This window comes from Saccopteryx bilineata, chromosome 1 (assembly GCF_036850765.1).
Source record: "Saccopteryx bilineata isolate mSacBil1 chromosome 1, mSacBil1_pri_phased_curated, whole genome shotgun sequence".
NCBI lineage: Eukaryota > Metazoa > Chordata > Mammalia > Chiroptera > Emballonuridae > Saccopteryx > Saccopteryx bilineata.
Window position 1 is genome coordinate 187,387,287 of NC_089490.1, and position 23,054 is coordinate 187,410,340.

At 42.9% G+C, this 23,054-nt stretch overlaps 1 protein-coding gene across 7 annotated transcripts in view; it reads right to left on the minus strand.

The window, feature by feature from the left end:
- SMAD1 (SMAD family member 1) overlaps positions 1-23,054 on the minus strand; it is a 186,014-nt gene that overhangs the window by 22,898 nt on the left and 140,062 nt on the right. For all 7 annotated transcript variants that reach the window (XM_066232623.1, XM_066232605.1, XM_066232574.1 and 4 more), the window contains one exon: positions 19,022-19,602. In XM_066232623.1, coding sequence (XP_066088720.1) covers positions 19,022-19,421 — 400 coding nt within the window. In that variant the 5' untranslated portion in view covers positions 19,422-19,602. The remainder of the gene's footprint in view (positions 1-19,021; positions 19,603-23,054) is intronic.

Below are 23,054 nucleotides of genomic sequence, written 5' to 3' on the forward strand. Positions count from 1 at the left end.
AGCCAGTTGCTCAACACCATTAAAAGCCCATTATTGTCCCAGTGGTTGGAGACAACCACTTTTCTTATAAAGTCCCATACATGTTAGAGTCTATTTTTAGACATTCCATTCCATTCTATTCTAGTCGGCGCCCCAGTACCACTCTGTTTAAGTTATAGAGGCTTTATAGTATATTTCCATATAGATAGGGCTAGTCTCCCACAGGTCTTCCTTTTCAATGTAGCATGCTTATTTTTATTTTTTATTTCATTTATTTATTTTTTTAGTGAGGGAAGCTGAGAGAGAAAGAGAGACAGAGACAAGGAGAGAGATAAAAACCATCAATTCATAATTGTGGCACGTTGGTTGTTCACGATTGCTTTCTCACATGTGCCTTGACGTGGAGGTGGGGTGGGGCGGAGGGGCTTCCAGCCAAGCCAGTGATTCCTTACTCAAGCCAGTGACTTGGGCTCAAGCCAGTGACCATGGGGTCATGTCTATGACCCCACACTCAAGCCAGCAACACCATGCTCACATCACGCTCAAGTGCTCAAAAATGGGGTTTCAACCCTGGGTCCTCAGTGTCCCAGGCTGACGCTCTATCCACTGTGCCACTGCCTGGTCAGGCTGTATGCTTATTTTCCATATGAACTTTATTTATCACCTTGTCTACCTCCAGAAAAAGAAAATATTATTGGTACTTTAATTGGAAAGCCATTGTTATTTCTACATTAATTTAAGAATTAATCTGGATTATACTGAAGTGTCCCATTGAGGAACTTGGGAGGTCTGCTCAAGTCTACTGTTGTACATTTCAGAAGTGTTCCATCACACGGTCTGTATAAGTCTGCTATCACAGACGGGGTGCTTAAACAACAGACATTTATTTACTCAAAGTTCTGGTGGCTGGCATTCCAAGACAAGGTTTGTCCCCAGGCCTCTCTCCTGGGCTTACAGATGACCAGTTTGCTGGCTGTGTCCACACACAGCTTTTTTCCTGAGTGTCTCCTGTGATGTCCTAATCGTCTCCTCTTATAAGGACACCAGTCAGATTGAATCAAGGCTCATTCCAATGGCCTCATTTTAACTTTTTAAAGGGCCTATCTCCAAATATAGTCACATTATGAGGTACTTATAAGTATAAGTAAGGCTTTGATATATAAATTTTTTTTGGGGGGGGGTCACATTCAATCAATAACACTGCATACAGGTTTAACATTTCTTGTTAAATTTATTAAGTATTTTATCTTTTCTGTTGCTATTTTAAAAGGGGTTTTCTCTTCCATTGTATCTTCTGATAATGAATATACATATTCATCTTAAACTTGTGAGTGCCTCTGTTTTCCCCATTAAGAAACCGACTTTAATGGGGGTATAAAGGGTGACAGGAGACCTGACTTAGGGTGGTGAACACACAATACAATATACAGATGATATATTAAAATGTACACCTGAAACTTATATAATTTTATTAGCCAATGTCACCCCAGTGTGTGTGTGTATGTGTGTGTGTGTGTGTGTGTGTGTTTGTGTGTAAAGGAAAGAGCTGGAAAGGAAGTCGTACTGGCGACCACAGACACACCAGCTCTTCCAGGAGAAACCCACTAAAGATTCTGAAGGTGAAAAGCTGCAGAAAGCCTCAAGTCAAAGCAGCGAAAACATTTTAAGACTCACAGTGTCTCCTGTGGGCCGTTCAAAGCTAATAAGCAAAACAGCAAGATACACAACCTTCCTGAGAGACATTTCCCTTGTGTTTGTCAACACTTTCCACAAAAGTAAACGTCACTGACAAAGAGGGAACTCATCAGGGGTGGGTCCCCGCAGCGCCAAGGGAACTGTGAAATGAACTTGAAATTTTGCTCTCTATCTCACCCAATTCTCATATATTGTATGTTCTACCCCTCTTGACTTCTCGAACACACACTTTAAATCGGTTACAATCAAGTACAGCGGACACTCCAGGAAGACCTTCCACGCTGCCGATGGCCTTGAGTACACACTGTGGCACATTGTGTTGGGCTGGGCGGCAATACTTGACTTTGAAGGCATGGGTTTCCTATTTACTCAGTGTTACAATTCTAACAAGTTATTAATTTCCCAGAAAATTGCAGTAAAACATGGCTGGTAACAGCAAGAAGGGAGACAGATATCAAACTAGACTCTAGACCTTAGAGGATTTATGTGGAAGGAAGGAAACATATCAAATTGATTTTAGGTGCTCATCACACTCCACAAACTTCACATCAACACGCCTACTACCACAAATACTGTATATGCTATAAGCCTAGAACCATGCTGAACGCATTATACCACTTTGCAAATAAGAATGCTGGGAGGGAGGTAACTAACCTAAAGTCACAGAGAAAGCATCACGAGATGGGAAGGCAATGTGCACTCTCAACCATGATGTTTTAATCTCTACGAATGTTAAATTACATTCTGTACGGCCTGCTTAAGAGATGGGTGAATAAATGAATTCCAGAATGTGTCTGGACAAATCAAAGTTAAGGTTACTCTATTTAAGGGAGAAAACTCTAGTAAGTTCAGTTATGAGAAGTGCCTAACCCCCTGAGGAGGTGTAATAAGTGGGTCATTATCACATCTGACAAATTGTAAGTAGGGTGTCTACATGTTCCGGCTTGCCCCGAACAGTCCATGGATACCCGCTGTCTGATGGAGTTATTAACAGGTGGCCCTTGTGTGCCCCAAAGCGTCCTGGTTTGAACAAGAAATTGCATGTCCATCCAAACTACTAACAATAACTAACTAATTTCAGAAGAGGGAAGAGATGGGTCTGGGTTCTGGAGCAGCTGCCAGCCCTGGAAAGGAGCATTAATGTGGAAGGGGCACGAGGAAACCCGCTGGCCAGGGTTCAGCGCGCGCACACACACGCTGCTCCAGAGCCCAGGCCCCTCCCACCTGTGTGAGACCCCACAGGACAAGGCTGCTGCTCTTGACTACATTTCTCTCTACCCTCAGTTCCTGTTCCTTTCACTGCAGCAATATTTCAGGTAAGGAATAATTAAGATATCTGGCTTCTATTGGTGGACAAGGAAAGAATAAACATCCAGTCTAATCATCCATGTTTACGCAATCCTACATGGGATTCTTATTTCTTGGGATGAGGTGGGGCGGTGGGGGAGGGGCAGTCCGGAGTGATTACCCAGCTGAAAGAATAAACATTTAGGTACCGGGGGTAGCAGCTAGCTATTTTCCATTAGGACTGTGTCAACAAACTTAGGCAAGGGTCTGGCACGTAGGAAATATAGTCAATAATATTGTAATAACTACAAAAAATGTTTTAAAAAGAATGAGAACTTGCAAACTCTAGGCCTGACTCAGGTCAGAAATAGGAAGGAAGAACAAGTGAGGAATGTCTGTCTCTTCCTCTTAATCTTTTCTTTCCATGTTTCAGGCTATTTCTATTATATAAATATTTTATAGAAACAGAAATACAGTGTGTCCATAAAGTCATGGTGCACTTTTGACTGGTCACAGGAAAGCAACAAAAGATGATAGAAATGTGAAATCCGCACCAAATAAAAGGAAAACCCTCCCAGTTTCTGTAGGATGATGTGGCAGCATGTGCGCATGTGCAGACGATGACGTTAACACTGTGTATACAGCGGAGCAGCCCACGGCCATGCCAGTCGAGATGTGGACGGTACAGAGGAAAGTTCAGTGTGTTCTGTGGCTCGCTAAATTTGAATCCGTGACCAAAGTGCAACGTGAATATCGGTGCGTTTATAACGAAGCACCACCACATAGGAATAACATTACTGGGTGGGATAAGCAGTTGAAGGAAACCGGCAGTTTGGTGGAGAAACCCCGTTCTGGTAGGCCATCAGTCAGTGACGAGTCTGTAGAGGCTATACGGGATAGCTACCTAAGGAGCCCTAAAAAATCTGTGCGTGAGCCCACATGGAACTGCACTGAATAGGTATGAAACTGGGAGAGTTTTCCTTGTATTTGGTGCAGGTTTCACATTTCTATCGTCTTTTGTTGCTTTCAAAAGTGCACCATGACTTTACAGACACACTATAGCACCGAGTCTCCTGGGGCCTGTTTTCCCCAGTGCCCAGAATAAGGCTACTCGTACCTGGCAACGTCAGAGATGACTAGTGTGTAGCTTCCCTGTGGTGAATCTGAATCCAAAGAGAAGGCCACTATTAACATGCTTTCTTTATACTCATATTTTTTTTATTTGAATCATTCAAATATCAGATGGGGTAACTCATTTATAAATTCTAAGAGTTCTAACTCTGGTAAAAACCCTAAGCTAGTTTCACATCCCCTCCTCAGATATATTCGGGGCGGGGGGAGACTTCTCTCAGGGATTTCACCACACCCCCCTCCAGTCACTCAAAACATCTCTAATTGCCCAAATGCCTTCAAAAGGAGGAAAATCACTCTTCCCTTCTTTTCCTAACCTTTCAGGAAAGAAAAATGTCAGATTTCTGCTTTTTCTCAGTGATGCCCGTCTGCTCTTCAAAGAATTTATGCAACTCTTTTGGTTAAAAATAAATAAATGAAATCCACTTTCGGTTGGGAAGGAAAAAAAAAACTTGAGAAAGTTTCAGGAGATAACTTCTGTTTTAGGAAATGAGTTTTGAGAGACGTTTGTGATTCTGCTGTTGGACCCAGGGTTCTGCGTTGCCAAGGCACAAAGAGAAGGAATGAAAAGAAACTGCTATAACTGGAAAGGGGCTGAACTCTGGAGCGCATCCCACACGCCCTCTGGATTGGGGAGCTTTTTAGAGGTTTGGAAGCACTGTTTAAAATTTGATCACCAAGTTGTCAGTGGTCAAGTCAGTTAGTAACCAGATGAAGGCTGACAACTTCCCCACCTGGGTTGTGACCCACCAAATATTTGTGGACTAGCTTTAAATACACACTCTCTCTCTCTCTCTCTCTCTCTCTCTCTCTCTCCCTCTCTCTCAAGACTCAGGGCATTTAGGTAAGGAGTCAAGATATCCCGCCCTGGCTGTGATAATAACTACTTTTGTGACTTTAAGCAAATCACATAACTTCTGAGAGTCTCGACTTTCTCACACACAAAAAAAGCCAGGGACTTGAACTCTAGGGACCTTGCTGTGCTCGGCTGTGCTGATGGTAATGCTATCTTGTGGATGTCTACATCTTTGCTGCATATGAAGTTCAGGGCCAGACTGTGTCTGGCTGAGTCTCCAGACCCACCCCTGAGGTCACCGAAAGAGCGGAAGGGTGGCCCAGGGCTAACCAAGAATGGCCCAAGAGCCAGACCAGGGACAGCAATTCTCCACTGGGGACAGGCTGGAGGCGGGAGGGGCAGCCAAGATGCCGAAACAGCTGTGCCCAGTGTAACAGCTCCACTAGACAGATGGCCTTGGACAGAGTGCGTCCAGTGATCTAATAGAAGCATTTCAAGTAGAAAGTGGTGGAGAGGACAAGACCCCTTAGAAGTAACAGAAGACGCATTTATGAAATAAAATTCCTATCTCAGGCTATGTCTGAAAATCTTTACACTAAGATTCTCAAAGCTTTAAGAGAGATTAAATGAAAATTTTACATATATTAAATTATATATACATACATATTATATATCTCCAAAAAACCCCTAAGCGATGTCATTTTATCTTCTTGTGTGCTTACTGGAGGCGAGGCGATGGTCTGGGGAGCTGATTAATACGAGAGAACATTCGCTGAGTGCGACATACACACCCATGGCACTAACTTCTGGCGAGCTCTGTGCAGGGCACTGGAGATGCAAAAGTCACAGGACAGCCACTGTCCCTACCCACGTGGAGTTAACAAGAGATGGCTGCATCAGACTCAGCCTAGCTCAGTAACACACCCAAGGTGACACAGCCGTTGGACTGAGGGCCAGGCGTGGCATTGAGGTCATAGCCACCAGACTACATTACTCAGTGTTACAAAACCAGAAGGACTGTGGAAGTGGTTTGTAGTTTTCTTATTTCTTTTTCCTAGGGATAGATCCATTACTATTGAGCACAAATACATTAATAGAAGACAAAGATGTGAACACAATTTTAATATAAGCAGAGAAATTAATTGTATTCAGTAACAGTCTCCCAAAGTTTAAAAAAAAAAAGCCATTACACTCGCTTCCAGGGAGCCTAAACTGAGCTCAACTTCTGAGAACCCAGCTTCCTAGCGCCCAGCCCGTCCTGGGCCGGAGAGCCCTTCCGTGCCGGGCAGCTGTCTGTGAGCTTGTGCGCCTGCACAGAATCTTCCACGACTGCGTGCCCGGTCCGGATTCCGGCTCTGATCCGCACCCCGCTCTCCACCCAGCCCCCCAAGCTTCTTGCAGTTCCCAGCCGCTAGTTTCACACGCTACCCTTTGCTCATTTGGCCGTATTTCCAATGTATTCTTAAAACTTCACGTCTTACTAGTAAATTGGAAATATACGGCTCACAATAATTAGGGAATATTTTCAAAATGAATATGAAGCTATAACATATCCTCTATTTTTGTGAGCAGTAGAGTACTTTTCTCAGATTTTTTTAAATTTAATGTTTCTATTGTGCCTAGTGCTGCAGCAAATATTAATATAGCATTCAGTCCTCCTAACGACTCTGATCTAGGCACTATCTCGACCTCTATTTTATGAAAGTGGATGTTGAGGTATACAGAGGAAGTGACTCATTTATGTACTCTATATGTAACCAGTGGAGACGGGATTCAAACCCTGGAGCTTGCCCGCCGCTATGCTGTAGTTGCTCTGCTGCCTGGGTTAGCTTTAACAAGTTCCTGGGCTACAGCACACACAGAGGGACAGCTGCTGCTATACTAAAGCTTTCAGGTCTAGAGTGCCTGATCATCTGTTAGACTAGAGCCTACTGATATGTAAATGAGCACCTCCAGGTGTCTTCCCTGGCAGCATGGCTTAATTTCTAATTGTGGTTGAATGTAATTAGTTCCCATTCTGAGTTCAAATTTTATTCTGTTAAATAAATTCCGTGAAACAGACACCAGTTATTAATGATGAAGTTTGACCAATGGAAAATAAAGCCTTTATAAAAACTTGAAGCGTAGGTGTGGATTCTATCAATTTACCATTATCAACCCAAAATTGGTGCATTTCAGATCACATGTTCTGCTACCAAAAACTCTGGATACCGTTCCCCTGTGTGAAACAGAAAAAAACGATTAAAGGGAGACAAAGCTGCCGACTGGGGGAAGCAGCACGGGCTGGGGTGAGGAGCACAAATCTTGGACTTGGGCTTGAATGTGAATTCTGAGTCCCCAGTTACAAGTTGTGTGACAACTCGGCTGCACCTCAGCGGTCCTGCCGACACCCGTACCTCTTACGGTTGTGGCCAGGACCACAAGGAAAATGATAAGCACAGTGCCTGGCACACGGCCCGCATAAAAAAAAGCTGCTATTTTAACTTTTATCATTACTACTATTTTTACGACAACTACTATCCTTAATTTTCTGAAGATCTGTTTAGTGAAAACTTACTTAACATGACAAATTCTGGCTTTATTCTAAAGAAGATGTGTATAGAGGTTATATTCCTTATTTTACTGTCTTGGCTGCATTATAATGCATATAAAGATGCATTTTATTCCCTGCCACAACCCTGGACAGTAGATGCTCACTCCCCATGTCACTGGTCAGCAAATACAAGCTCAAAGAGGGTAAGAAACTGGCCCAAGGTCCAAGATATCAAGTGCCAAAATTTTAATCCTGACCTTCTGACCCGAGATTCTCCATGACTATATTTCAACCTTATGACTAACGAGAAGTATGTATTGCCTTCAAATGATTTTATTTATCCTGAATTTCCTAGAAACTCCACATTTACCAGTCAGCATTCTACTTGTGAACAAGAGCCCTCCCTCGAGCCCACCCCCTTTTATTTACTATCAACATGGATTCCTGTTGTCATCCCCCTATGGCTTATAATTCATTTTTGTCCTTATTTTGCTGATGAACAGTCTGATTTAGCCAGGAACAGTCTCTTCCTTACAACATGCTCCCATCAGTTTTCTTTGTTTAAAAAAAAAACCAACTCATTTTAAAGTTAGCTGTTCTTTTTCCTATTTAAAAGCTGCAGGTTCTACATTTCAAAAGCATTTACCCACAACTGGCTTCCTAATTTGATCTTACTCAAATATCTGCCCAGTACACTACTATGCCTTGGATAAACTTCTTAGATGCTCAAAGCAAGACACAGTCCCAGAAAGAAATATTGCAAACGCTGTTACAGAGCTAGTTAGACATAATTTAGGAAAACATAAAGGAAAAAACATGCAAGGCGAGTCCCCTTCGTTGTCATATATATGTTTAACCTTTAGTTTACAAGAAGCTGCCCAAATATCACTTATTAAAAATCACTGGTTCTCCTCTTGCCTTATGGTGACCGAAGGTTCCAGACAGGCATGCAGGCAGGTGGTCAGGTGAGGGTGATGTGACTACATAAGCCAGACCACTAGTTAGACAAGAAATGGCTTTATTGAGTGACAGAGTGAAGAGCTCTGTCAGTAGTGTATCTTGGAGAGTGGCTCTGGAATTGAGGCAGTGATGTAGTACAATGTAAACCCGATCTTCCATTGCAAGGTCAGCTGAGATTCCAAAGCCGAAAAATGATTAATCAAAGAAGTGTGTGTGTGTGTGTGTGTGTGTGCGCGCGCGCGCGCGCGCGCCAAACAGTCCTCTGTTGACCTAGATCTTTTCATTTAAACATAGCCCGTTTCAAAAAAAGTTCCTTACCGTCTTTCCTCATGTATAAGATGCACCCTTTTTCAAAATAATTGGGGTCTAAAAACTGGGTGCGTCTTATACAGTGGTTGTGGCATTTCGAATGCCATAGATGGAACTGAGGACGAGGCAATATATGAAGACAGTGATTCATCATCAGACACGGATGAGGACAAGCTAATGGATGGGAATTTTGACAGTGATGAAGAATTGTATGAATTTTATGAGGAATAAAACTTGAGTTCAATAACTGGACGTAATACATTTTTTTTCAAATTTCAGGACCCAGAATTAAGGTGCATCTTATAATGGGAGCACCTTATACATGGGCAAATGCAGTACTCCACACCAGCTCTAGCCGCTTTATGGAAAGCAGACCTGCAGTAGGGGGCGCAGGCGGGCCTCAAGGCTGAGGGTCCCAGGAACGTTGAGATCCTGCTGAGGGCACTGATGGAAACAGAGCGGTGAGACGCAGGTAAGTGCCAGTCTCCCTACCTCATCACAGGGCCAAGAGAAGTCTGCAGCTTCTCAAGCTAATCCTAAAACCAGTGTCTAAGAACTCCACTAATCCTCAGCCACGCTGTCAACTTAACAAAATTAGAGCTCTTTATCTTTCCCGTTCTTCAGGCCCTTTGAGTTGGTTAACGCAGTGCTCATGGGACCCTGCTGCTGCCCACGGTCTCTGAGCTCAGCGCTTTAAAATAAACAACCTCTCTCCACGTCTCTAGCACCTCCCCAGACGGCTCTGATATCAGGGCACAGGTTTGTCGATTTGGCTAATTCGTGATTATCAGGCATGATGCTGAGTCTTTCAAGAGAACATAGGTATTCTGAATCGGAAAAAGACAACGGGGTGGGCAAACATTTCTGGGAAAGAAATCTCCAGCCTTCTGTTCAAGCCTTTCAATATCTACTAGAGCACGGAGGCTGGGAGTACAGCCAAGACCATCAGCCTGAGGTCACTGCCCCTCCCCTTCCATTTCTCGCACTTTCACAAGTGTCCACCAAGAGCACAGGGCGCTGTCAACACGGACAGGGTGAATCGCGTGGGACTCCTTCATTCCAGCCACACACCCAAGAACGTTCCCAGCCCTACAAGAAATCATTGTGAGGATGACCCAGCTGTGAGCAAAACAAGCCAAAAAAGCACAAGGCACAGGTCTCAATATTCTCTCACCCAAAGCTAGATTTGGAAATATCAACCAGGTTTTTTCTTTATTTTCACACAAGTGCAACTGGTATATAGACTACTTCTTTCATTTATGATAAAATATTTTCCTATGGTTTTTAAAATTGTTAGTTTTCATCAGCAATAGTGTGTGTGTGTGTGTGTGTGTGTGTGTGTGTGTGTGTGTGTTCTGTTCCTAACACTAACTGGCTAAGGGTTCTCCTTTGGTCCTATACACTAGCAGTAGTGCTGGAAAGCATGCTGAACTTTAAAATCAATCAGGAAGGCCCTGGCCGGTTGGCTCAGCGGTAGAGTGTCAGCCTGGTGTGTGGAAGTCCCAGGTTCGATTCCCGGCCAGGGCACACAGGAGAAGTGCCCATCTGCTTCTACACCCTTCCTCCTCTCTTCTCTCTCTCTTCCCCTCCCACAGCCATGGCTCCACTGGAGCAAAGTTGGCCCCAGTGCTAAGGACAGCTCCATGGCCTCCGCCTCAGGTGCTAGAATGGCTCTGGTTGCAACGGAGCAATGCCCCAGATGGGCAGAGCATCACCCCCTGGTGGGCATGCTGAGTGGATCCCAGTCAGGTGCATGTGGGAGTCTGTCTGCCTCCCCCACCCCTACTTCTCACTTTGAAAAAATACAAAAAGATAAAATAAAATCAATCAGGAAGATCTGAAAATAGCTTCTCTTGCCCACCTAATTTTGCAGAGATGGAAAAAGAATGAAGTAGAGGATAACGGTAAGGAAAGTAAAAGTGGGGGAAAGAAACCTTGTATACTCTGTAGCATACAGTCTTAAAATTTCAAATTGGGAAATTTAGCAGCAGAAAAACTCCACCCAGAAACAAATCCCATAATTGCCCAGATGTCTGTTTCCATGGACGTAATTTATGTAAAAGTAACATTTAGTAACTGCATATGCTCATCAGTTAATAAACCAATGCCTCAAATAATGCACTTTTAAAAAATCAGAATCAACTTCCCATTCTGCCTTGGACTTAAGACTATGGACTTGACTAAAAAATCTGGGTATAAAATTCTATCCGTGATTATATTACTTCATCTGTTCTAGTATTGTTGGAAATGAAGATGAAATGACCGAACACAAGCCAAATAACAATCATCGTAGCTAGGAGAAGGGTTCACCAGCTAAACTCCCAATCCCACTTGGCTGTGTGCTGAGTTTGGATAGAAGCAAATGCTTTTTCAGAACAGAACATCTATTGTACATGGACGGCACCCTGACGGATGGGCAGATGGTGAGGCGGCACAGGCCAGGTCGCTCCCCTCGCCCCCCACCCCCGCACTGCACCCCCCCTGCAGACAGCCGCAGTGGCTCTCCCCTGCCACCCACCCTTTGGGGACCCATGCCTGGATTTGCAAGCACCCATAAAAAGCTCAGAGCTCTTAAAACCATTCTTTCTTTATCTCAATGTCACATACAGCTCCCACACCAGAAGCGTTAGAGAACCACCCACACTTGACCGGAAACATCCAGTCACTGCACACAGCAGCATGTTTGTACCACAGTAACACTCATGAAACTTCTGTGCTGCTTTTACACTTAGTCTTCACCTTCCATTTTAATGTGTTTTCCCCAGTCTACTTTATTAGTAATACTTTCTACTTTATCAAACGTCTTCTTATACACGGACTGAACTCCTCTGTACGATGAAATACACACGTATGCCAGCACCACCGCATAGACTAGAACACAATGTCTAGATGTGAGAGCCCAGTGAGCTATTTGTGGCCACTCTCAGACTTCTAAGAGTGAGTGCATCCCCGTCCATGTTTCTGTTATTCAATCTGGCACACAGTGCTGTCACAACATGCCAGTCTCTACTGGGCAGAGTCCATTCCTGAGGAGCTGTAGAGGTGCCATGAATGTATGAACAGAAATTTAGACGTAGATGAACACAAAAGTGATGGCTAATTCTGTGTGTTAACTCGATTAGGCTTAGGGATGCCCAATCCCTTAAGGTAAGTTACCTTAAGGCGAAACATTATTTCTGGATGTGTCTATGAGGGAGTCTGAATCGGTAGAAAGAGGTTGCCCTCATCAATGCAACTGAGCATCATGCAATTTGCTGAAGAGCTGAATTGCACAAAAAGGTAAAGAAAGGGCAAATTCGTTTGTTTTTCTTTTGCTTGAGCTGAGAAAGCTATTCCCTGCCCTTGGAAATGAGTGCTCCTGGCTCTCAGGCCTTTGGACGAGGACTAGGTTGTACACCATCAGCATTCCTGGTTCCCCAGCTTCACACAATAGATCACAAGACGTCTCAGCTTCCACATTCATGTGAGCCAAATCCTGTAAGAAATCTCTGATCTATCTGTCTGTCTGTCTGTCTATCTAGCTACCTACATACCTCTCTATCTCTATATCTGTTATCTATATCTATATCCTTTTGGTTCTGTTTCTCTGGAGAACCCTGACTAACACATGTCATAACACTTTAATTTTTATAATTAAAATCATTACTAATTAATCCCAAATCTTCAAGACACTTGTAGTGATCATTTGTTGACATCTGGATTACAACTTTAGTTATCAGACTCCTAGATATCACCACTCAGAGAAACTAATACTTCTCTCCCCCAATCCCATCCTCCAAAAGGATGTAGATACACACACACACACACACACATACTTGCACACACAAAACTTCAATTAGATGAAGTCTATGTCACCACTGGTTCGAGTAAAAACATTCACAATATAAAAAACACACTTTTTAAAAAGGATTTTGGTTTTTGTTTAGAAATGTCAATTTCTCTAAATCTCGATCCCTGAGTATACAGTGTCTTCTTAATACTCCGTGTGAAGCAGCAGCGTGCACAGAGCACCTCTGCTGCGCATGCGAGCACAACGGCTATCTACTGGGACTGCGCTTGTGTGACTGGGGAGTCGTGAGCCAAACTGGCTGCCTTGCCCCGAGCCACTATTTTTTTTTTTGTATTATTTTTCTGAAGCTGGAAACGGGGAGAGACAAACAGACTCCCACATGCGCCTGACCGGGATCCACCCGGCACGCCCACCAGGGGCGATGCTCTGCCCACCAGGGAGCGATGCTCTGCCCCTCCGGGGCGTCGCTCTGCCGCGACCAGAGGCACTCTGGGGCCTGGGGCAGAGGTCAAGGAGCCATCCCCAGCGCCCGGGCCATCTTTGCTCCAATGGAGCCTTGGCTGCGGGAGGGGAAGAAAGAGACAGAAAGGAAGGAGGAGGGGTGGAGAAGCAAATGGGCGCTTCTCCTGTGTGCCCTGGCCGGGAATCGAACCCGGGTCCCCCGCACGCCAGGCCGACGCTCTACCGCTGAGCCAACCGGCCAGAGCCCCAAGCCACTATTTTTTAAATTGAGGTAACAGTCGCTTCACATGCAGCTGTAAGCAATGCTACAGAGAAATCCTGCCTACCTCTTCTTACCCAGCCTCCTACATCTTGCAAAACTATAGAACAGCATGATCAGCACATTGACACTGATTACAGTCAAGACAGGGAACATTTCCATCAACCAAAGGATTTCTTCAGATGCCCTTTGAGAGCCACACCCACTCCCCTCCTTAGCACCCCCCCCTTGCAACCACCCAATTTATTTTCCATTTCTATCATTTGAAGACTTCCTTTTAAAGGTAAAATTTACCAAGTGATGAACTGCATGGTGCCTGAAGCAGCCAGAGTCAGAAACCCCAATTCAGTCTACAGGTGAAGAGGGTTATAAACAGCTGGGAGCCATTACCCTGAAAATGGAAGCACCTGGAAGCTAACTGTGGGGTGTTACTTTCAAGATCAAAACTGAAATCTCAGAATTTCAAGTTCAGGTTCAATATGGCCTTTCAAGTAGATTTAAGTTCAAAGTAGAGAAGATAATTTTTTAAGAACCATGTGAAAAACATAAAAATTAAAAAAAAGAAAGAAGATACAGGACAATGACACACTTCCAAATGACAGGAAGTCTCCATGCTCCATGAAGGCATTTCAATAGCAGATAGCAACTGGGGGGGGGGGGGTCTTCTCCAGCCCGCTGTCAGAAGACTTACTCCACCACTGTCACCATTTCCTTTGGTAAAGAAGAAGAAAACCTACACTTACCCCAACCACTAATACGGAGCCTTCATTCTAAAGGCCACCAAAAGTCCAAGTAAATAGTCACCTGTTACATCATCGGCAGGGTCACAGTGTTCAGACGCTGCACAAACTTTCTCTTTCCTATAACTGTCCACACGTTTGCAGAAAGAGAAATCCTTAACATCACACGCCTAAGTAATCTTATTTGTACATACAGTCAGGCCTCACTTGACGAGGGGGTACATTCTGAGAAGTGCACTGTCAGGCAATTCTGTTGTCCTGCGGACACCATGGAGTGCACTGACCCAGACCTAGATGACATGGCCCACCACACAAATAAGGCTACTAGTCTAGCCTGCTGCCCCTAGGTGATGAGTCACGTTACTGTAAAGAACACCGGGCAACTGGAACGCAATGGTATTTCTGCATCTAAACATAGAAAAGGTACAGAAACAATATAGTGTAAAAGATAAAAATGGTACACCTCGATAGGACGGTTACCCTGAACGGAGCCTGCAGGACTGGAAGTTGCTCCAAGTGAGTAGAATCAATGTGAAGGCCCAGGACATTACTGTCCACTACTGAAGACTTTATAAATACTGTACACTAAGGCTAAATTAGATTTTTTTTATTTTCTTTTTTAATAATAAATTAAACATAGCTTACTGTAACATTTTTACTTTGTTATATATATTTTAATATTTTTAACTTTTCAACCCTTGTACCATTTAGCTTTTTAAAACAAAAACACACTGTACAGCTCTACAAAAATGTCTTTTATTTATATCTTTTTCTATAAGCTTTATTTTGTTTTTAAATTTAATTTTTTTTTCTTTCTAAACTTTGTTGTTAAAAACAAAGACACAAACACACACACTAGCCAAGGCCTGCACCGGGCCAGGCCAGGATCATCAATATCTCTGTCTTCCACCTTCGCATCCTGTCCCGTGAAGTCTTCAGGGGGCAGTAACACTCGTGGAGATGTCGTCTCTCCTGTGATAAACGCCTTCTTCCGGGACACTTCCTGAAGGACCCGCCTCAGGCTCAACTCGTGGAGGTGGCCCTCTTTCCAGAAACCTGTCCCAGGTGGTCTGCTTGGTTTCTTTATTCCATCATGGATTTCCTTCTAAGCAGATAATGCACCATCCAAACCTTTCAGTGCTGGGGACTGTGAGGCAGCTGGGCTAGGCCTGCTCGCGGGGTTACCGACTGCAGGCACTTTGCCTGATTAGTGCGCAAGGACGTGGAGAGGCACGTGTGCATGGCCTGGATAAGGCTGTGGGTGCTTGTGCTCAGGGGGACTGTGGATAGTGGAGTGCCCGCCCGCCCACCCCTATGAGGGGTCATTTTGCGGTTTGTTTGCTTGACAGGAGGCTTCCCCTGCCTGTGTGCCTGTCCTCCGTTGTGAGACTTTATTAAACGGAATGGCCCAACGCTTTCCAACTCCGCAGTTTTCCTGCCCTCTGCCCAAACCCAGTGTGGACCGGCCGGCCATGACCGCAGCCACCAGCATTGCAAGGTCCATGTTTTGAAACCTTTTAAGGAGCTTGCTGAGATCTGCGAAAGCTTCTGCTAAACCCTTCACTGCATTTTCTTGGGGGTTCTTTTTTTCTCCTGCAGTTTCCTTTTCTCTTGCCTCTTCTTCAGCTCTACATTCCTGTCCTACTTCCACACCTTCTCCTTAGGCAATTCCTCAAGAACCACCTCTGGGAGCTCCCAAAGCCATCCTCATCCACACCCATGTCCAAGTTGTCTGCCATCTCACTCACAGCCCTGTTGGTTTTTGCAACCTCCTCATCCTTCAGAGATCTCTTGAAGTCATGAATGAACCTTTTAAATGTCTTCCTCTGGATACCATTCATACAGTCCTTGGTGACATCACCCCAAGCCCAAGCAAGGTTCCTAATACAGAACCTTGACCACCACAGATGCGATCCTTCCAGGCCTGCATCAGTGTCTTCTCAGTGACAGGTGCAGCGACAGCCTGGATAAAGGTCCTCCTCAGGTCTAAGTCTTAAAAGCTGCTAGAACTCCCTGACCCAATGGTTGGACCAAAGAGTTGATGTTTGGAAGGAAGACACACCACTCTGATAGTGAGATGAAGATCACCAAGAGAAAGAGGATATCCGGGAGCATTATCAACAATAAGCAAAATCTTGCAAGGTATGTTACTCTCTAAACAGCAGGTGCTAGTAGAGCAATTAGGAGGCCATTTTGGAAGAGGAGCTGGGATTTAATGACTTCTCACTGCTCCTGTAGGCCACTGGCACTGTGTGCTTACTGAAACGCTTGCAGGCCCAGGGAGGGTCTCACTGTGCCAGATCAGCAGGGGTTGCAATTGTGGCCTGTGACATTGCCCCACACTACGACTATTATCCTGTCTTTAAAAGCCTGAAACCTGGCACTGACTCGGCCTTCTGAAAAAAGGCCCACAATATGGGTGCATCCATTTCTAGAAGCGAGAGCTTTCATCCATATTGCCTACTTGCTCTGGCGAGTAACTTTCCTCCACAATCAGCTTATCAAGAGTTTCCAAAAGTTCTCGGCTGCCTTCACATACGCACCCACAGACTCGCCGCTCACGTGCACATTACAGAATGAGTAACGATTCTTAGATCCTTCAAACCACCCAGGGGTAGCAGACAATTCAACATGGTAGTCGGGTCCTGCCTTTGCTTTCAACACCACAAACTTCTTCCTTTGGCCGTGATCATCATGGTGCTGACAGGAATAACGCTTCTGTGTCTGGTCTTCCGTCCAGGCCATTACAAGTTCCTCCATGTCTGACACGGGCCCCTCTTGAATTTTTGTTAGTCTCATGGCCTTCAATAAAGCAGAGCCTGTATCAGCTTCTGTCACCTCGTTCTTGTTCTTCAAGAACTGCTGCTGTGGGGAATGTGACGTGCCTGACCGCCAAATAGTAACACCACTGACCTGCCAGCAACACCGTCCTTCGTCACTTCCAGTTTCATTCTCAGGTCCATCACTTGACACGGCCTTGTACTGAAACATGAGCAGTGGCTCTTGTACACTTAGGGGCCAGGATGAACAAAATGACACAAATGAAATCAGCTCGAGAGAAAAGGATGCGATCATGAGACTCGGTATACACGAGACGCAGGAGGCTGCTGCTGGCATCACGTGGCCACGTAGAAAGAGTACAGTCTTAACGATAAAAAGTAGAGTAAATATCATATATAAGCCTGTGACATAGCTGTTTATTATCATTATCAAACTTATAGACTGTCATACTTTCATACAACTGGCAGTGCCGGTTTCTTGACACCAGCACCACCACAACCATGGGAGCAATGCGTTGCACTATGGTGTTATGACAGCATAGAATCTTCAGCTCTGTTATAACCTTACGGGACCACTGGCACACAGGTGGCCCGTGCTGACCAAAGCATTGCCATACGGCCTATGGCTGTATTACTTAAACACTACTTTTTACTCTCCAAAACTCTTAGCTCCATCTCACTTTTTGACTAAAAGAAGACCATGTATCCTTGTGTATGTGTGTTTAATTAACATCACAGCAGATATAACAAGCAGTAGGTGCCTCTATATTAGACAAAGGGGAAGTTGGCAAAGTTGGAAAGAAGCAAGTGCAGTTCTAACAGGAAGCAACTATAGCAAAATGTAACTTATTAAAGGTCACAATAAAACCCAAACAGTTATCTAGAAATAAATCAAAGATATACAAGAACTTTTTAAAGAAAACAAAAAGTCCTAAGTCAATTTAGAAAAATATTATGCACAAGGAAGTAACTATGTCAGTCCCCTCCCCAATCAGTGAAATTCCAATAAAATCTCCAGATTTTTCACCATACTCAACAGGGTAATAATCCTAAAGTACATAATATAGAAATCACAAAAACATAATGTTGAATGAATATTACAAGTTGTAAAAGGATCCTCTAATATTACATAATATTCTTAAGCACACAAAATATTAGATACTGACATGAAATTCATATGTAATAACAGCATAAAAGCATGCATAGGAATGATAAACATCAAATTTTAACCATCAAATTCAGAATAGTTACTGAAGGGAATGGGATCAGAGGAGGTATAAGCTTTAATCTTTTATTTCTTAAAGTGGGTGATGGATATAAAGATGTTATAACATTCCCTAGTCTTTAAACTCTATTTGCATGTAAACTCTATTTGTATTAAATATTCCATAAAAAGCTAGAATGCCTTTTATTTAAGAATCATGTGATTATATGGTCTAGCAAACACAATCTAACAGCTACATCAGCACCACATTGTTAAAGACATGGATTACTAAACTATACCAGAATCAGAATTTCTGGGAGGGGGGAATCATGTGATTCTAATGCACAGGCTCATTTGGTGGGAACTCTCGGTAATCACTAGCTATTAATAACTAACCCATCAACTAAATAGGTTCCAATCTGATGATATTTAAGTGCTTAAGACTGCCTAATTACTTCCCAACTGATTCATATGTCTAAAATGCAAATTCGTATTTGAGAGCAAAACCAAACAAATTTTAAAGTAGCGTATCTTCTACTATACATCCCCTCCAAAAGGTCATACATGTAAAAACTAGAAACATCTTATCTAGGATCTAATGATTCCACAGCTGAACATAATTCGTCCACATCCTCTACAGGGACTATGTCACAGTGGAATTCCACTGAAGATGATAACATGGGCCATCCTTAAGAACAAAGTGACTTGTCACTAGCACATGCCCCCAAGAGGTATTTCCCTCAAGCGTGTAGAGAGCAATACCATGCTTCTTCCCTTTCCTGATTTTCTTCCCTTGTAATAAAATCTCAGCTAAATTTGTCTAGAGAAATGCAGAGAACCATACAAAATAAATTGAGAGAGAAAATTTACTAAAAGTTGCAGGTATTAGTACCAGTATGAAATATTTACACACACACACTCCTGAGAAATAACTAAGGAGGAATGAGTTGTTAGAATGCATGAAACATTCAAAGGCTGGCAAACATATATTTTCCCCTTATGTTTAAAAATCACATCTAAAAATGTAGAAAAGGAAGTATTTTAATATTTGAAACAGAAATCTGTTCAACACATCAATACGGAAAGACTCACTTACCAGGGCTCTCTACTCTCTTATAGTGGTAGGGATTGATGCAAACCTCCTTCTGCTTGGAACCAAAAGGAAACTCACAGCACTCCAGAGGTTTGAGTTCGTGGTGGCTCTGGAGATCGGGCCACCGCCACACACGGCAGTAAATGACATGAGGCAGTCCCTTCCGGTGGGAAACTTGCAGCCTGCCATCCAGAGAGCGGGGGATGGTGACACAGTTACTGGGCTGCCCCGGGCAGCTCAGGGCCTTCTCCAGCTCCTCCATGGCCCCTTTCTTCTTCTTCAGTTTCTTCACCAAAGCGTCCACCGCTTTCTCTGCCCATTTTTCTTCTTCGTCACCCTGCTTCCACCCGAGAAGCCTCTTCACAGCTGGGCTTGTGAAGGAGAATAAGCTGGTCACGTTCATGGTGATGGCACCGGTTTGACACTCCCTGTGTGTGGTAAAATAAAGGATTCTCCAAATGCAAAAGGACGATGGGAGGTTTCCCTTTATTTACATAGGAGTCTCTTCAGCTTCTTAGTTTTGAGGTGCTGGAAAGTAGAAATGACCATTCCTAGTCTTTTGAAAGGTAACCCAAAGCCAGCACCTAGAAAAGAAAAAAGGGAGGAAAATGTTTAAAATCGGCTCTAACACAAAACCACAATCCATTAAAGAATTAGTATGGGCCAGGGACAATTTTAAGTGCCTTTATGTAGTATAGAATGATACAGACCAAAGTATGTCTCCCTCTAAAACTCATGCTGAAACATTAACCCCAATGTCACTATATTTAGAGATGGAGCCTCTAACGAAGAAATTAAGGTGAAATGAGGTCATGAGGATGGGGCCATAATCTGATAGGATTGGTGGCTTTATAGAAGAAGGGGGAGATCTCTCTCCCACGCACTGTGGAAAGGTCATGAGAGGACACAGATAGAAGGCAGTCTTCTGCAAGCCCAGAAGAGAAAACCAGAAACCAAACTGGCTGGAACCTTGATCTTGGATTTCCTAGCTTCCAGAACTATAACAAATAAATTTCTGTTGTTTCAACCACACAATCCATGGTATAGTAAACCCTCAATGTTTTTGATAGGTTCTGCAACTGTAAGCAAAATGACATATAAGGAATCCAATGTTACCATAGGCTAACTGACATAAACAAGAGTCCCTAAGGTATCTCATCAATGGTATAACAAAACACTGAACAAAATGATGTTATTCAAGGACCTACTGCATTTTGTTATGGCAGCCCAACCAGACTAAGCCACAGTATTTAATCCTATAAATCCCAAGGATAAATACAAAAAAACCTACAAGTTCTGATGTGTCATGTCACAATAAAATTGCTAAAAACCTATGACAAAATTCTTCAAAGACATTACTCTCATATAAGCATGATGAAGTTGACAGCCGATGTTTCCACAACAATGGAAACAAGAAGACAATGAGATAACATCCTAGCATGCCAAGGGTTGATAACTAGCTAGTAGCTTAGAATTCTGTACTTTGGGGGGCGGGGAGGGGGCATGCCAAAAAAGAAAAAATGGTTGTGAAATAAAAATGCTTTCCCACAAACAAGGTCTGAGAAAATTGGCCTCCAGCAGGGATTTGTCAGACAGAAGAAGAAAGATCCTAGAAAGAAGCAAGGAACTGCAGGAAAGAAGGAAGAGTTTCAGAAGGGTACATAAGGGTAGCTCTGAATCAACACTGACTTTACAAAACAATAGCAGGCATCTCTTTGGTGTTTAAAATATACAATAAAAATGCATGACCAAAAGAAAAATGAAGCTGGTGCTCGAAGGTCCCTGCATTATCCAGTCTATGCTAAAGTATTAAATGACTATTGATAGAAGTTCTGAGGTCATGTCATAATAAAGCAACCACCGAAAGAGTAATTTAAAAACTATAAAAAGGCAATAGGAGTTGAAAAATACAGAATTATTTTTTTAATATAACTAATACAAAGAATATAAGGGAGAAAAGGAGCAAATATCAGATAGGATTTAGATCTAATCCCCAAAGTATCAGCAACTCCTTCCATATAAGTATATTACCTATGTAAGTAAAAGACGGGGTGAAGATAGGGAGCATCACTTAACTACCCTGGGACTTACCAGAGACACAGATTAAATATAAAGACAGAGAAAGGTTGATAGATGGAAAAGACACCTATGTGTATTCTAACCAAAAAAGCTGGCAAAGCTATCCAATCAGACATTTTAAAATAAGAACATCATCAGAGATAAAAAAAAAAGAACATTTCATAAAGTTAAAAGACTTAATCCATCATGAATATATCTAATTTTTATGTACACAGCAAAACCATACAGAATGTCCTTTGACTGCAGCACAGGAACAAAATATTATTAAAAATATACTTTCGAATAACCGATGGGTCAAAGAAGAAACTACAGTGGAAATCAGAAAGCCTTTCTAACTTAATGATTATAAAAATATGACAACTCAAAACCTGCTGGATGTAGCTCAAACCATCCCAAAAGGGAAATGTATAATCTTAAATGCATATATTAGAAAAGAAAAAAAAAAAGCTGAAAACTAATGTTCCATGTATCTACAAGAGAAAAAGAAAACCAGGAAATTAAATCTAAAGAAAAAAAAAATGAGAGCAGAAATTAAAAAACAATTTTTTTAAAGCACAATAGAGAAAACCTGTAAAATCAAAGTTGGTTCTTTAATACTAATAAAATTGGATAAACCTCTAGGAAAACTGGTTGATAAAAGAGAAGGCACAAATTACCAATAACAAAAAACAGGTAAAATCGTTAGTGATCCTCAGGATAAAAGATCATGATTACGAACAGCTGTCCCCAGCACACTGTCTGTGCATGTCTATAGCTACTTGGTGGTCAATTCAACACGTCTTTCGTTATTAGAAAATAAGGAATTCAGTCTTCTGTCTTCCTATCTTTGGAGTCCAGCACCGTTGCTGGCACACAGCACTTCTCAGTAAATGGTTAATGAACAATTTAGCTCCCTGGAGAAATCAGAGGCCAAGTGTGGGGAGTCAACACCACAGCCTGCAGGGAGTCAGCCGTTTCCTTTTTTAAAGTAAAGTTTTGCCCGAACTTACCAGTTCTTTTCAAGCTGGTACTTTCATTTAACAGAAAAGGAAACAGGAAACAAAATTATGCCATTATCAAAAGTCATCCTTGGTCAGAGTGTACCTACTGAAATAATCATTTACTAAAGGTTAGTTTTGCATAAGAACAAAAAGGACAGCTTCTATCTAGTCCTCTAGCCACAATTTATGAAGGAAATATATTTCTTTTTTATGTCACTTTCTTCTAAAAACTGCTTTTTTATATTTTGGCCAATGATTTTCAAATAGAGAGGGTTAGTCTGGGTCTACTTAAAACTCTTCCACTGATGGGTTGAGTATACTAATCAATAAGTATGTGTGTTGAGAGGCACGGAGAGATTAATACCCACCATTCCAGACCTGTATTCTAACTCTTCAAATGGACATTCTTTGCACAAAGCTGTACTGAGCGCCTGCGAAGTACCTAGCACTGTCTGCACACAGGACAGAGGGCAGGTGTCTACCTGCTGAAGGTGCTCAGGTTCCAATGCAAGAGCCAGTGGGCAACTATGACACAGTGTGATAAAAGCTCTAAAACAGGTACAAATTATAGAAAAGCAGAAAAGGAGAGAACAATTCATTCCAGCAGTTCCCGGAAGTACTCTCAATGAGGAGCTGTCAGGTTTTTGTTTTTGTGGTTTTTTTTTGTTTGTTTTTTTTTACAGAGACAGAGAGAGTGTCAGAGAGAGAGACAGACAGGGACAGACAGGAACGGAGAGAGATGAGAAGCATCAATCATTAGTTTTTTGTTGTGACACCTTAGTTGTTCATCGATTGCTTTCTTGTATGTGCCTTCACCGAGGGGCTACAGCAGACCGAGTAACCCCTTGCTCAAGCCAGCAACCTTGGGTCCAAGCTGGTGAGCTTTGCTCAAACCAGATGAGCCTGCACTCAAGCTGGTGACCTTGGGGTCTCGAACCTGGGTCCTCCGCATCCCAGTCCAACGCTCTATCCACTGT